At 31.6% G+C, this 14,275-nt stretch overlaps 1 protein-coding gene across 1 annotated transcript in view; it reads right to left on the reverse strand.

Annotated features, from left to right (window-relative positions):
• Window positions 1-3,325: 3,325 nt before the first annotated feature.
• The window catches only part of LOC135928528 (uncharacterized), a 37,644-nt gene continuing 26,694 nt past the window's right edge, over window positions 3,326-14,275 (reverse strand). The window contains exons 10-17 of the mRNA XM_065464986.1: window positions 12,168-12,231; window positions 11,857-12,067; window positions 11,097-11,308; window positions 7,671-8,034; window positions 5,411-5,682; window positions 4,540-4,675; window positions 3,998-4,435; window positions 3,326-3,789 (exon numbers count right to left, since the gene is read on the reverse strand). Coding sequence (XP_065321058.1) covers window positions 3,647-3,789; window positions 3,998-4,435; window positions 4,540-4,675; window positions 5,411-5,682; window positions 7,671-8,034; window positions 11,097-11,308; window positions 11,857-12,067; window positions 12,168-12,231 — 1,840 coding nt within the window. The 3' untranslated portion in view covers window positions 3,326-3,646. The remainder of the gene's footprint in view (window positions 3,790-3,997; window positions 4,436-4,539; window positions 4,676-5,410; window positions 5,683-7,670; window positions 8,035-11,096; window positions 11,309-11,856; window positions 12,068-12,167; window positions 12,232-14,275) is intronic.

Consider the following 14,275-nt stretch of genomic DNA (forward strand, 5'->3'; position numbering starts at 1 on the left):
GACGGTCCTGAATTTCTTAATTCGATCCGACCCGAGTTTTGTACCGGATATCTTAAAAAAATTTTCCGCCCCCGGGTTTTTTAAATAGATTTTCCGCCTGGATTTCTTTTAAGAAAAAATTTACACGATAAAGGCGTGCAAATTTTTTCTACGGGCTTGGCTTTTAAAAAGATTAAAATAAACTTTGGCATTTTAACCCTTTCGCCCCTCGATGAAAAATTTTTTTTTTAAGAGATACTTATTATAGACACAAATAACACATTTTTATCAAAAAAAACTTATTTCGAGTATTTCTATCAAAAAATATTCAATGATTCCAAATGTCATCAATGGGCAAAATGCAAGTTCATTTAAAAAAATATTTTATTTCATATGAAATGACAAATAACAATTTCGTTTATTATCATAAATAAATATTACACTTTTGACACATAATTCTTGAATATACATCTACGCAATACTTGCACCTTTGTTTAATTGTTACGTTCATTTTAGTTTTTAATTATAGCGGGCATTTCTACATTTATAAAGGTTTTGTCCGATACAGACCATCGTTTAATTTTGGTCGTAGATAAAACACCTATAAAATTAGATATTGTAATAACAGCTTTGTGGTCCTGCCATTTGCAGATAATAATACCGTTTTTTTCACTTTTATAATCTACAGCGCCTCTACCTTCCTTTTTTAAAGACTTATCGTTTTTAAGTGCGCATCGTGATAATTGATTAGACCTTACTGTTCTGGACACCAAATATCCTTTTTTTTAAGAATCATAAATAATTGGTATGAGGAGAAAAAATTATCCATATATAATTTATGGTTTTTATTTGATGGTATTATTTCAGACAGGCGAAGTACGATATCTACACTGATACCTAAATATGATTTTATAGTATTAGTAGACTTTATCTGGTATATTTCAAAATCATACATAAATCCAGAAGAGCCACATAGGGCAAATACTTTTATCCCTCATTTATGGGGCTTCGATCAAATGTATTTGCCTTAATTTAGAGCGCCCCTTAGAAGGAATTATGAATTCGTCTACAGCTAACTTCTCTTCGAGTTGATTTTTTTTTAGCTGGCATATGAAAGGTTGAATTTTGAATAATTTGTCGTAACCTTAATCTTCTCTATTTACCATATTTTTGTTATTATTAATATGGAAAAATTTTCGGATCAAAAGAAAACGATTGTGGGACATAGTTTCTGATACTTGTGGAATAGATGTCTCAACCGACCAATACTGCTGTATAGAAGGCATCTTAAAAGCTAGTATACAAATGTATTCCAATAAATTTTTCAATTTCATTGCTATCAGTATTTATAGATTTTCCACACCATTGGAAGGAATAAATATTTTTTTCTTATACAAAATTGCTTATCATTTGGTTGTCCAAAAATTTACGAAAATAGGTTAGAGGAGTTGAATCTGGTTCAGGAATTTCCACCATATGAGTAAATTCTGTATTCATGTTTCCAATGTCTTTCTTAGACCAAAGAGGGTTATCTTTTATTTTAGTTATAGTAGTATCTTCGATTATATCCTCCAATTCAAGACCTAGTTCATTTGTAATATAAGATGAGGTTGGCAAATCATCTCCTAGCAAAGGATAATAATTGTCTTCTTCATCTGAGCTCTCTATATCAGCTTCAGAAACATCACCCTCGGGGATAAGTGTAGTCATATCTAAATGCATAGTGATTAAAAAGTATCTCATATTATTACATGTTATATATATAAAATATTTATTATGACTTCTCCCTATATCCAAGAAAACTATTAGACATTAAATAATCAATACAGTTAACTATTATCAAAATATAATCTGATTACCCCCACCCCCTCCCACTTCCGTTTTAACCCTAAATCTAAATATCCTAAATAATTTGACTAAAATTCCCATTTATTGATAAAAAAAATATTTTAGTGCATAAGAAATGACCATAGATGCCAAATGGCATTATGTTCAAATTCCAGCACCTAAAATGTTTAAAAAGATGATAATTATTATATAAAATTATTAATATATATATATATTAATAATAAAACTATTACTTATATTTTTAGCAAGTTTTGATAACCAAAAATATGAATTAAAATTTTGGCGCGAAAATGTTAAGAAAAAATTGATTTTTTAAAACTATAATATATAACATATGAAACAAAAGAGTTAGTGATAAAATACGAAAGAGCAAATATTAAAAATATGATTTCAAAAGTTACCAGTGACCATTTTTAATGCATATAAATTACTATTGAAAAATTATGATTCCAAAAGTTATCCATGGCGTGAAAGGGTTAAGGATCGTTTTTCCGCGAATATGAAATACATATATAATAATTTTTCAAATTATTTTATCCCCCATTTGTCGTGAGTGAACTTGAATTACCCCACTTTCAATTAGACCAGTCGATGGTAATTCCTTTATTTCCTTGTTCGAGTATTATAAAAATAATTATTCTAGATCAAAATCTTTGAAGATTTTTCTTTTCGGGCAAATGTTAGTGTCATAAGTTATTAATAAAAAAAATATAAGAAGTCTTGATTTAACAGGAATTAGAGCTATTACTAATTTTAAATCAAAATTTTCGACAGGCAAGCTTAGAAATTTTTTCATAGATAGAATACAAGGTTTTACCGAAATCTCGAGGCAAAATTATTTTTGTTATATGTTAATTTAAAATTTACTCGTAATTTAGGTCTTGTTTTTCGAACAATTGTAAGATGTAACTTATTCAAAGTAAGTGAAAAAAAAGTAACGAAAATATACATTTAGAGTATTTTACCCATCCTTGACCATGATAATTTATAGGATGGTGCGGATATTAAATATCGTATCGGAGTCGATATTTTCAAAATAAAAAATTTCTTTCTTTGATCTGGCATTATTTATATATTTTTATTAATTTCCTAATAATAACTAAAAATTTGTTTTAGTTTGTAATTTATTTTCTAAAAAATAGATTAAATTAAAATATTAGTTATTTTGATTGAATAGAAAATTAAAAAATTTTTTATGACATAGTTCAATAAGGTGATAATCGACGTCTGTTTGGTCGAATATTAGCAAATATGTAGAACGGCATAGCTATAATGATGCACAAATTCTTTGATTCAGATCCGCTTAAAACAAGGTTATATTAAAATAGAAAATATCTTACAGAACTGATTATAATAAAAGAAAAATTTAAGAATTGCCTTTTCTTTATTTTATATTCAAATTTTATTGTTCTTAAAAAAAAAATTTAAGAAAATATTTGACTAAATAAATAAATAAAAATATTTCAATATAATTATCATAATAATTTGTCACATTTTTATCGCCATTTTCTTTAAAAAAAAATCTTATATAAAACTACATAAATAACTATAATTAATGAGAATTATTGCATATATTATAGATATATTAACATATCAATAAAGTAAATGTTAATGCGGGTAAATAAAAGACCATTTATTACAATGCATTAAAAACCTGGTAATATTTTTAACATTTATAATGAAATTATAATTGTTTTGACTTTTGCGCATGATAATGATGAAATCTAAAATATAAATTATATATGGGAAATTCCCGATAAAAATTATGGTTTTTTCCAAAGCGGGATTTTAAGTGAATTTAAAATAATTAATTTGCATTTTAGTCGGGAAACAGGTGTTGTAATATGAAATATATGACATCGGGGCTATTCCAATAACTGGTATGAGCGGTTATGGCAGAAACATATGTATTTACTATAGTCCAACCTGAGGGTAATGTGTAGTCAACCCTATATTCCAATTCTATTTTTTTGAAAATAAAATAAAATCAACTTATTAATTTCTGGAATTTAAAACAACTCTAAAAAAAGACATCATTTTGGCATGATGCCTATTTTAAAATATCTATATTAAACTTGTTACTAATTTCCTCGAGAATTTTAAAAACCGATTTCTAAACTAAATTAACATATATCAAAAAAGATAATAATATAAAAATTAAGCCACTAACTAGGTATATCCTCATCAGACACCTGAATGCTAGCAGTATTACCATCTTGATTAGCACTCCCATCTTGCCCCGATCTATCGTTAGCATCTTTCAATGTTGACCCCGCTTCGTCTGGCGTCTTCGATTTTGATCCCTTAGATTTGTTGACCCTCTTTTTGAGAGCGGTCATGGAAGGGAGCAAAACTGTCTTATGGGCAGGATTTATGACGATGTCCTTGTTAACGATCTCTTTCGCTTCAACCTTGTTTTCCTTGACCCTACTTTGACTAGATTTCGGGATATTCGAAGATGCGGTAGTGCTTAATTTATTTAACGGGGTAACATCATCGTCTCTATCTTCGATAAAAAGGATGCCTTCGTCCTGGCTACTAGTGTCAGTACCGGTTTCGTTGAGAGATGAAAAGGGGCCGTTAATTCGACTAGATATTTTGTTCCGTTCTTTTGGGTAATTAATAAGGATATATAAATTGCGATTATAAAGGGTTAACGGAAGGAATAATTTTAAATGTATGAAGATAGCGTGCAAATATTATAGCTCAAACTATGAGAAGAACGATCTTCCTTTGGGTTATCGAGTTTTTGATCCTTAGGGTGAGTATAGTATTTTATTTTGAGGCCGTCCATATTGGAGGTGGAAGGGTCACTGGTGTTACCGGATCGTTTAGGCGACATTTCGTACTTAATTCGAAGAAAATGAGTATTTTATTTTTGGAAAAATGTAATTTATTTTCGTATGAAAGAGATTATGATGAATGCCAATACACGCATGCGCGAATAAACTATAATTTAACCAAAAATTAAGATATATATATTAGAAGCTAAATTTTTCCGCTTCTAAATTGAACCTCACCAAATTCCCTTTTATTCAAATTTAAGAGTCGATAATATTAGGTATAGTCATCTTTAAAAGAGTGCTTATTAACAAATTTAATAGAATTGAACTTAAAAATCTGAGCATTTGAAGATCTTTTTCGCCTAGAATTAAGAGTCAAAATCTTTGATGAAATTTTTTTTTTATGATATCATCCTGAAAGATCATCGATATTCTTTTATAAAATATTCTGGAATTTTGAGGAAAAATTAATCGAATTCTCTGTGAGCATTCTCAGAAAAAAAAATCCATTTTTTTTAATTTTCAGAAGATCAAAACGAAGAATTTTGATTTTGAGGAGTTTGTTGAACAAAAAATTATGAGATAAAAATATATACTGATTAATTTTGTGTCAATTTTGACAAAATTTTAAGGTTCAAGGATGCAATTTTATTTTAAAGTGTAGTTAATTGTTTTAAGAAAAAAGAGATTGATGTCTGTCTATTTTTTGGTGGTGGGGGGAATGGGGGGGGGGGGTGTGCTAATTTTTTGTTGGCATCATGTATAAGTATAAGAAAATAAAATGTGATTGGCATATTAACTTCGCTTATATCCGCCTCATGACCGGACTTAATAGCCGAAATCATACCGGGCCGGTTCAATAATTTAGAATTCGTTTTATGAGTTTGTTTTTCGTGGACCGGATTTTGTGTATCATCGTATTTGGGGTCGGATGAAGACCTCCTCCAATAAGTTTTGATGAAATCTAGGTTAGGGGCCCAGGAAGCCCGCGGCAGGTACGACGAATATGGCGGGGGTGGAATGGGAGGAGGATTGTGAGGGTCAATAATTGGAGAAGCAATTTGTTCGTCTTCTTTATTTATTTTTTAAAATTTTTAAATAAATGAAATATATAAATATCAAATATGAAATTAGATGAAGCGATAGTGAGGAGTGTTATCTAAATTAAGGGTTCTATGGCGACAGGTGAATAATATGGGCAGGAATTATTGTTTTCAATCCAATTTGTTAAAAGTTAAATAAAAAAAACTTTGTAAGAGTATCATAATTATTTATTTATTCCAATATTTTGGTAAGAGTTCTTTATTTCTTCGGAGAAGATGAGAAAGTTTAATGGAGTTATTTTTAATGTAATATTAAACCCTAATACATATCTATGACAACCCAAAACTTCTCTCGTCCAAGAGATTAGCTTCAGGAAAATAAAATAAATTCCCAGCTGAGGATCGAAACTAAAAAAATATGCAATCATTGGCTAGATGGCCAACCCACAAAATAAATAATGGTTGAATTTTTTATGAACAGAGAAATTTTAATCTTTTTAATTAATCATCCATTCAAATTTATTATTCGAGTAAAGTCGGGTTCAATCAGGCTAGCTCGGCCCGGTCAATTAACAACACTATTCGAAACAAATATGGCCGCCATGCCTTTTCTCATAAACTGTGAAGTAGCAGCTGATAATTAGGGGACCTTCTCTCACGATTTAATATTTATTCAATGGTTATTTTCTTTCAATTTTTATCGAATCACATTTCGTGTGCGACGATTTTACGAAGCATTTTTATACAGTCAAACCTTTCTTAATTTGGGCTCTTGATAATTTGGGGAAACTCCCTAATTTGAACAAAATTTTTAGCCCCATTCAAAATCCTATTAACTACTATTAGAAAATACCTTGATAAATTGGGCAACTGTTTTAGATCTCAAATTTTAATATGTTCTGAGATATAGCTAATCAAAATTTGGAGTAAAATAGACCACACCTTTGTAGTTTTAAGGGATTTTTTTCCACCTTTGTAGTGAAGGGTTAAAAATAAAAAATCCTGGACTAATGGGATAGGTTTGAGGGTATTTGTTGTTTCGCGTACCATTTGGCAGGTTCCTCGCCGGCCTGCCTATAACTTATTGCATTAAAATTATTTGGTGGTAGTATAGAGCATTTAGCATATATTTTCTGAAGATTGTAATTAATTTCAAGTTCCTTATCTAGAAATATAGCTCATATATTTATTCTGAAAACATATTTGACTTCTCAATAGGGGATGTTTCACTAAAAAGCAAAAAAATTAAATAATTTAAGCTAATATATCTAAATTATTCCCCAAAAGTTAAAAGTAATTACGATAAAATAGTTAGTGAACTAGTATAATTCCGACGTTAAATGGCCATACACCATTTAAGAAATCGTTCTTCTACAAAGCTTTAAACAAAAAATCATGTTTGTTTTTACAGCGCGGTTTGTGTTTCAGTTTATTTTTTTTAAATATCATTTACAACATACAATTCATATTAAATTGTGATGTAATGATTATAGATAGAATCATTGATCAGTTTAATTTTTGAATAATATGAAACTTTTAAAAAAAACTAGCAAACCCCTGAAATATATAACTGTATCAAATTCGGACAAAATAAGACCCCACTAAACATATATGTGGCCCCGTCCGACCTCCTGTTGTAGGAGCCATTGGAATCTACCTTATGTAGACATAGAAATTGAGCCTATTAATCTATCCTCATTCTAAAAAAAAATCAAATATATTATCCAATTATTAGCTGAATCCAGTGTACAGCAATAAAATATTGAAAGCATAGCTATTAGATTTTTTAAAATGCTAATGTTTAATAAAATATACAAGACTCCACAAATTGTTTAATTATACCGAATTTTTGAAATCATAGCATTCATTTAAAGGCTCTTTCTAATTGTATATATGCTAAAATATCCCCTTTTCCCTTTCTGTAATTTAGTAGAATAACATATTAAAGTCTATTTCCATTTATCTTAACCCCCCCCCCCCAACCCAGATGGATATACTCAAGTTATAGAAATTTTACCTTTAACTAGGCCACATTGATGTCCCTCTGTCGGAAAAATTTCTTCTCCTCGGATATCTCGCCTCGATTCCTTGCTAACGGCCTTTTCTAACACAGATAGATTCATCATGGCATTTATATTGCTTATGGGATTCGATGCATTCAAAAGAGGACTAGAAATCGTACTATCCTTTTTGGTTGCTGTCAATAAATTTTGTATCTCAGCTTCTTCTTCGGTTTGTGGTTGAGGCTCGACCGGTTCTAAGGGATAAAATTCGAGCGGAAGATCGCCATAAAGTATTTTTCGAACCAAATCGCATTTGTGAATGGGCAGAGGTTTCACGCGGATATACCCGAGAGATATGAGTGGTTCTAGTCGGTAGGCCTTATTCGTTATAATTACATGTACATATAATTATACTAAGCGTTTAATATTTGTTTTAAGTCACTCTAAATCAAATCTTAAACGTTTCGGTTGAACTCTACTTTGGTTAAAAAAAAATTGTGTTCAATATTTACAGTGACCCCTACAACGGGGGGGGGGGTCCGAAGCAACTGCTTCTATAAATTTCTATGGGGGTACTTTTTTTTTTTAAATTTTTTTATTTATTTTTTTAAAAATTTTTATGGTCGATGTTTAGCAAATTAGTTTGTTATCCGATATTTCTTATCATAAAATTATTTTTCCACTTTCAAGATTTGGCGCAAAATTAAAATTTTATCAAAGGGAATAGTAAAAATTTAAATATTTAATCTTATATATAATCATTTATAATTTCTAGATCATTGTCAAAATATGCCCAAAAATATTAACCAAAAAAAATATAAATGCTTGATTAAAAATTAAGATGGCAATATGATGAGCCTTATTAAACTTATTGCAGATTCTAGCCTGTTCTTAAAATGTATATACAAGATAATGAAGAAAGAAGAAGTGAGAAAAAAATTAAGGGATTAAAATCTAAATTATATTCAAATCTGTTATCATATAATAACATAAATATTCTTATTGAAACCATGAAAAATATGGTTATAAAAAAATTCAAAAGGAGATTGAATTCAACAGGTGCTATTCAATTATAGATGATGGCACATATGATGTATCGAAATCAGAAGCAATAGCTTTGATAGTGAGATATGTTGAAAATAGCGAGACACCTAAGCCCGTTGAAAGGCTGATTAGACATTTATTGTACGGGAAATACAACGGGCCTCGATATTAAAAAGAATATAATATCCAAGCTTGGCTCCATGAATCTACCCCTCGAATTCCTAGTGGGGCAAAGCTATGATGGCACCTCAAACATGAGTGGAAGAATTAATGGAGTGCAGGCTTTGATTAGAGCGGAGGCGCCAAAGGCAGCTTTTATTTGGTGCTATATCGATTAAATTTAATAGTTGTTCAATTATGCCAATCTGTAAAAGAGCTGCGAAATGTCTTGGGAATATTAGACGAAATTTACGTATATTTTAATGGTGTTAAAAGATATGAAGTGCTCAAAACATGTCAGTGTGATTTACTGACAAAATCACATAGATTTTTACGCATCAAGAATACCACTCGGTAATATTATCTTAATTGTTTCGATATATAATGTTTATTTTATATTTATAGAAGCTGGCTAACATCATATAAGGCCATTGTAAATTTTTTCCTACTTTATGATGCTTTGAGGGCAGCTTTGGCAAATTTAGAGGATTCAGAAGATCCTGCCACTTCCACTATGGCTAGTGCTCTAGTCTATAGAATAGAAAAATTTGATTTTATTTTATCACTATGTGTTTTGGATAAAATATTGTTGATAACAAGCTTGGCTTGTACAAAATTGCAAACCATTTCGAAGGATATAGGGTTTGCAATAAATCAAATTCAATTGGCAAAAGATTGCCTGATTAATATGAGAAGTATAATTTAAATTATTATCTTTTATTATTTTATAATCCTAAAATTGATAATAACACTGAATTTTTGGATGTCTTTTCAAAGGCCCAAGATTTTATGAAGAAGAGAAATTTACCTTTTGATTTTGAAAGTTCAAGACTTCAAACATTACAATCCAAAAAGGAGAGGTATATATATACTTTCATCATTAAATATAATATTTTATTTTAGCTTTAAAATCAGTGTGTTTATGCTGCACTTGATTTAATTATTATGCAGTTTAGTGAAGGATTTAACGATGAATCGATAAAATTTTTGAGTCAAACATCATTTTTTACTCCAGAGGGAATGGCGGAAAAGGCAATTGTTAAAGATGATATCAAGGATATCTGTGAATTTTATCAATTAAATACAAGTCAAGTTTTTGAGGAAATGTTGATGTTTAGAAATATTTATAAAATGGCTAAAACGGGGGACGTAATTATTACTCGAGACCTAGAGATTAAAGAAGATTTGTCAGATTCTGAGAATTGTAAATTTATTTAATTAAAATATTTTTACTAATACATTATTTAGCTTCTTCTGTTGATGATAATAATTCTGAGATGAATGATTCAGACTGGAGAAACTATTCATTTATTTTACCTTATCGTCTGCTTATAAATTTTTCTGCTTTCCCAAATTTAACAATTTTATATAAATATTTATTAACTATTCCTACTACATCATGTACTGCCGAAAGGGTCATGAGTAAAATTAAAACAAGACTTCGTAGTGTCATGAAAGATCCATTTCTTAATTGATTTAACCATTTTATCAATGGAAAATAATTTATTTAAACAATTAAATATTAATGAAATTATAAATTCTTTTGCTTTCTCTTCCCCTAATTTATCTAAATTATTAATTTAAAAATAATATTTTTAAAGCATATATTTTTTACATTATATTTATATTATAATAAATATTGATGCAATAAAAATTATTTTTGAAATTAATTGGTGTCAAAAAATAATTTACAATAACAGGGGGGTGGGGGTGGGGGTACTTTAGGGGGGTATTCTGCTTCTATCCCTCAAAAAGTGTAGGGGTTACTGAATATTTATATTTATTGTGATTACCAAAGTTTTCCCATTAAATTTAACCGCCTACCCGCTTATTTATTTTAAAATTTTGTTGGTCAATTTGGCTCCTTTGTTTATTTAATACATCTTTACTAAGTTTTGAAACATGCAATAATATGAAATATACAAAAATAGTGTTAAATAAATATACGCCTCTTTGCTCATTCGTAAAATATTCAAAATTTGCCCGCCAGTTACTTTTAAAATATTGCTACCGGCCCGCCAACTAATTAAAAAACTTTAAACCCACCATCCCGTAGGATGGGCGGGGTACGCTAGGTTAAACCATGTGTTTGCAGACCACCATCCTAGACGTCACTGAGAATAGTGATAAAAATTTAATATTGTTTATTATATTTTATTTATCAATGAGCAGGAATAGATAGGAGGATCCTATAAGTAAAATATTTTGGTAAGTTTTAAATGTAAAATTAGATTTACCACTGGGTCGGCCGGGTGATATATATTATAAACGTGATTGCATATATGTTTAGGTAGCAAAACAGATATTTTCGGTTTATGGCTTTTGTCCGAGAAAGAATCTGTGCTAGTACTATTTTCGCAGATAGAAAATCGCAACGATCTATTAGAATTTTGGTCCATTTTTTCGAGCTCCTGTTGTAGACTCTCCTTACCTACTATGTCATTACCAGCTGTATATATATTTATTTAAATAAATCATAATCTTATGGTAATGTGAATGAATAGAAAGGAGGTAATGTTTTAAATCAAAATGTGATTAAAAAAAATAGCTTAATTTTATCTCTTAAGAAGACCCCAAAAACGATAGAGGGAGGAGCAAGGGGCGTCTAAAATATTTTATTTCAGGCGAAGATACACTGATCATAAGTTCATTATGTTAACTTTGTTACGATTGGAAACTAGGGATAAGAGAAAGCAATCCATCTAAGTGGGTCTTAGGGTTTAACATGCTATAAAAATATATATTATAAGGTGTGGAGGCTTGGCCCAAACCAACCCCTGAAAATTTTTTCTAACAGAGTTTTCGGCCCAGCCTATATTATTTTTTATATGAAAGAAAACATCATAATATCAGCTTGAAATTTTTTCGAAGCTTTGAGCCCAGCCCGTTAAAATTATTTAGACAATTTGTCCGCCCTAGCCTAATAACTTTTTTCATGGATGGGTTCGTGAGTCGAGATCTGCGGTTTTGGGCCGCGCTGACCTCTAATATAAATACCGTTAGATGTCGGGAGAGAACTTGAAGACCGATGGGGGTATCTCGAAGTGGATTTATAAGACTTTGAGGAATCAGCCAGAGATGAGAAATCATCTATTTGGTCGTTAACTTCGTTTCCGGCATTTACATCAATTTTTCTGCCATAAAGGGATATACCACGCATGACTAGAAATACCGCGAGAGGGGAGCCGAGTAGGAATAGGTTCTCCACCTAATTTTTTCAACATCGTAAAATTGTATAAGATATGTTGGCATCCGGCGAAACAAAATGATGATGGATTGAAATCGTAATATGTGATTAAAATTGTTACCTTAAACTTCAGACTGTTTCTGTCTTTGCGAATATAGTTCAATTTGCTTTCGATATCCAAAACTCTGTCACGATAATATTAAAAATTAAATTGTCACTAAATTCTGAATTTGAATAAGTTGATTTAAAATAAAAAGAAAATTTGAGTACAATGAAATAGAGCCTTACAATTTTGATCTGAGTCTAGCCCGAATTTATATTTTTGGTAGGCCACTTTCATTAAAAAATATATTATTCAAAGGCTATTATACAAATTCTAGTCTTTTCCTATTATCCTCATATCTCAGCCACCCTAAAAAAATCAATGATAATTTCCAGATAGATGACCACTTTAGTGGAGATGAGGACAAATATTCTCCCAATGATTGTGAGTTCCGAAAGTGCCGTCATATCATGTGAATGTTTCCCAGCCGACCTCTTACTCGTCTGTTTCAAAGATGATAATGTCGTCTAAATAGATGTCGACTGGGCGATTGCCTTGCCGCAAAGACCAAAACAATATTTTGCAACGCTATTGGGAGAAAGAGATATCGATTAGTTGGCCTGGTGAACCTATTGGTAATATATCGTTTCCCATTTCTCTCTATAGCTTGATTGTCAAGTTGAGAGAGAATTCTCTCCCGTCTCAGTTCATGGATAAACTTTTCTAGCAATTTCTTGCTAGCAAGGGGGAGCAATACATTGTGGATACCAAATATACCAGCTCCATCGATCTGCTTCTTACGCTGGACCCACTCCTATCCGCCAAATTTCCCCGCCGATGCTCCCTGTTGGACGAGATTGAGTTCCATAAGGCCTGCTGTATCGGGGTAAGATTGTGTTTGTGGTCCTAGGCTCCTCGTATGTTCTTGTATTACCGGCAGATTGATATCGTGCCTGGAGGTTGAACCCTCGTTTGTCCATTACCTGGTCGACGGAGGTGGGGGTTAACAAAAGGAATAAGCATTGACTTTAAGCAACGTTGGTCGTAGAAAGGCCATCTGTTGGATGATTCGGAGGAGTAAACTGTTTGTCAACCGAAGATGATTCCACCCCTTCTGTACACATACTAAAGAGTTTAAGCTATTATACTAATTTAGGCAATGTGCCATCGTAGATTATTTTTCCAGTCTCTTTCCTTAAAATTCAACTTACAGGCTCAATTTCTGTTTTCGATATCCCATTCGCATAGTGGATCCTAAGGAGTGTCTCCTTTTTTTTCTGAACAGATATCAAGATGAGCGAGCTACTCATTAGAAAATATTTGCAGTCCGCCATCGTCCTTAGAGATCTACCCATAATATGAGGACGTCTGTCATCCCTGGATTGGAAACGGTGTCGGCCATACCTACTGGTGCAAGAGCGGGTCTAGATTCGAGGTCCTCATTGTATGTGGCGCTAATCTTAGCGCATTAATAGATGCTACTATACTATTGTTCATTGGGATTACTGCCTACCAGAAAACGAAAGGACGAGGTTCAACTCACGGCACGATACACCTGCTGCAAATATAACAAGGAACCTAAGACTTCAAGCACTATATCCCCGATACAGTGGACCGTATATTACCAAATCCCGACTAGCAGAAAGCATCCGATGGGATAATTCGGGTGATAGGAGCGGGCCAAATACAAGGAGCAGACCGACAGAAACGTGATCGATGAGCTCCCGATCTTCCCTGGTATATTCAGTATCCCCAAAGTTAGATACACTAATCCCATCGATAAGATTCAGAGGAACACGTAGTGTGCATACTTCATCGGTATCCCCAAAGTTAGATACACTAATCCCATCGATAAGATTCAGAGGAACACGTAGTGTGCATACTTCACAGCTAGACGATGAGAACGACCAAGCAACGTGAGTAAGGTCGGATGATGACAAAATGCTCCCAGGAACCCCACATTATGTCAAACATTTTTCCTCAGATAAATGAACTGAGGAACACTGAAGTCCCAAGTATTATGGACGGAGAAAGTGCATCCAATGACAACTTTCATTGTTTAATAACACGATTATGGGGAACCACACCTACAAATTCGGATATTAATCTAGAGGCGAATCTAAAATTATCTAGCTTAACTTTAACATGTAGAGAAGATCAATCCATCTGCATGAAGAAGATAGCAA

Source organism: Gordionus sp. m RMFG-2023, chromosome 4, assembly GCF_954871325.1.
Source record: "Gordionus sp. m RMFG-2023 chromosome 4, tfGorSpeb1-WG-v2, whole genome shotgun sequence".
Taxonomy (NCBI): domain Eukaryota; kingdom Metazoa; phylum Nematomorpha; class Gordioida; order Chordodea; family Parachordodidae; genus Gordionus; species Gordionus sp. m RMFG-2023.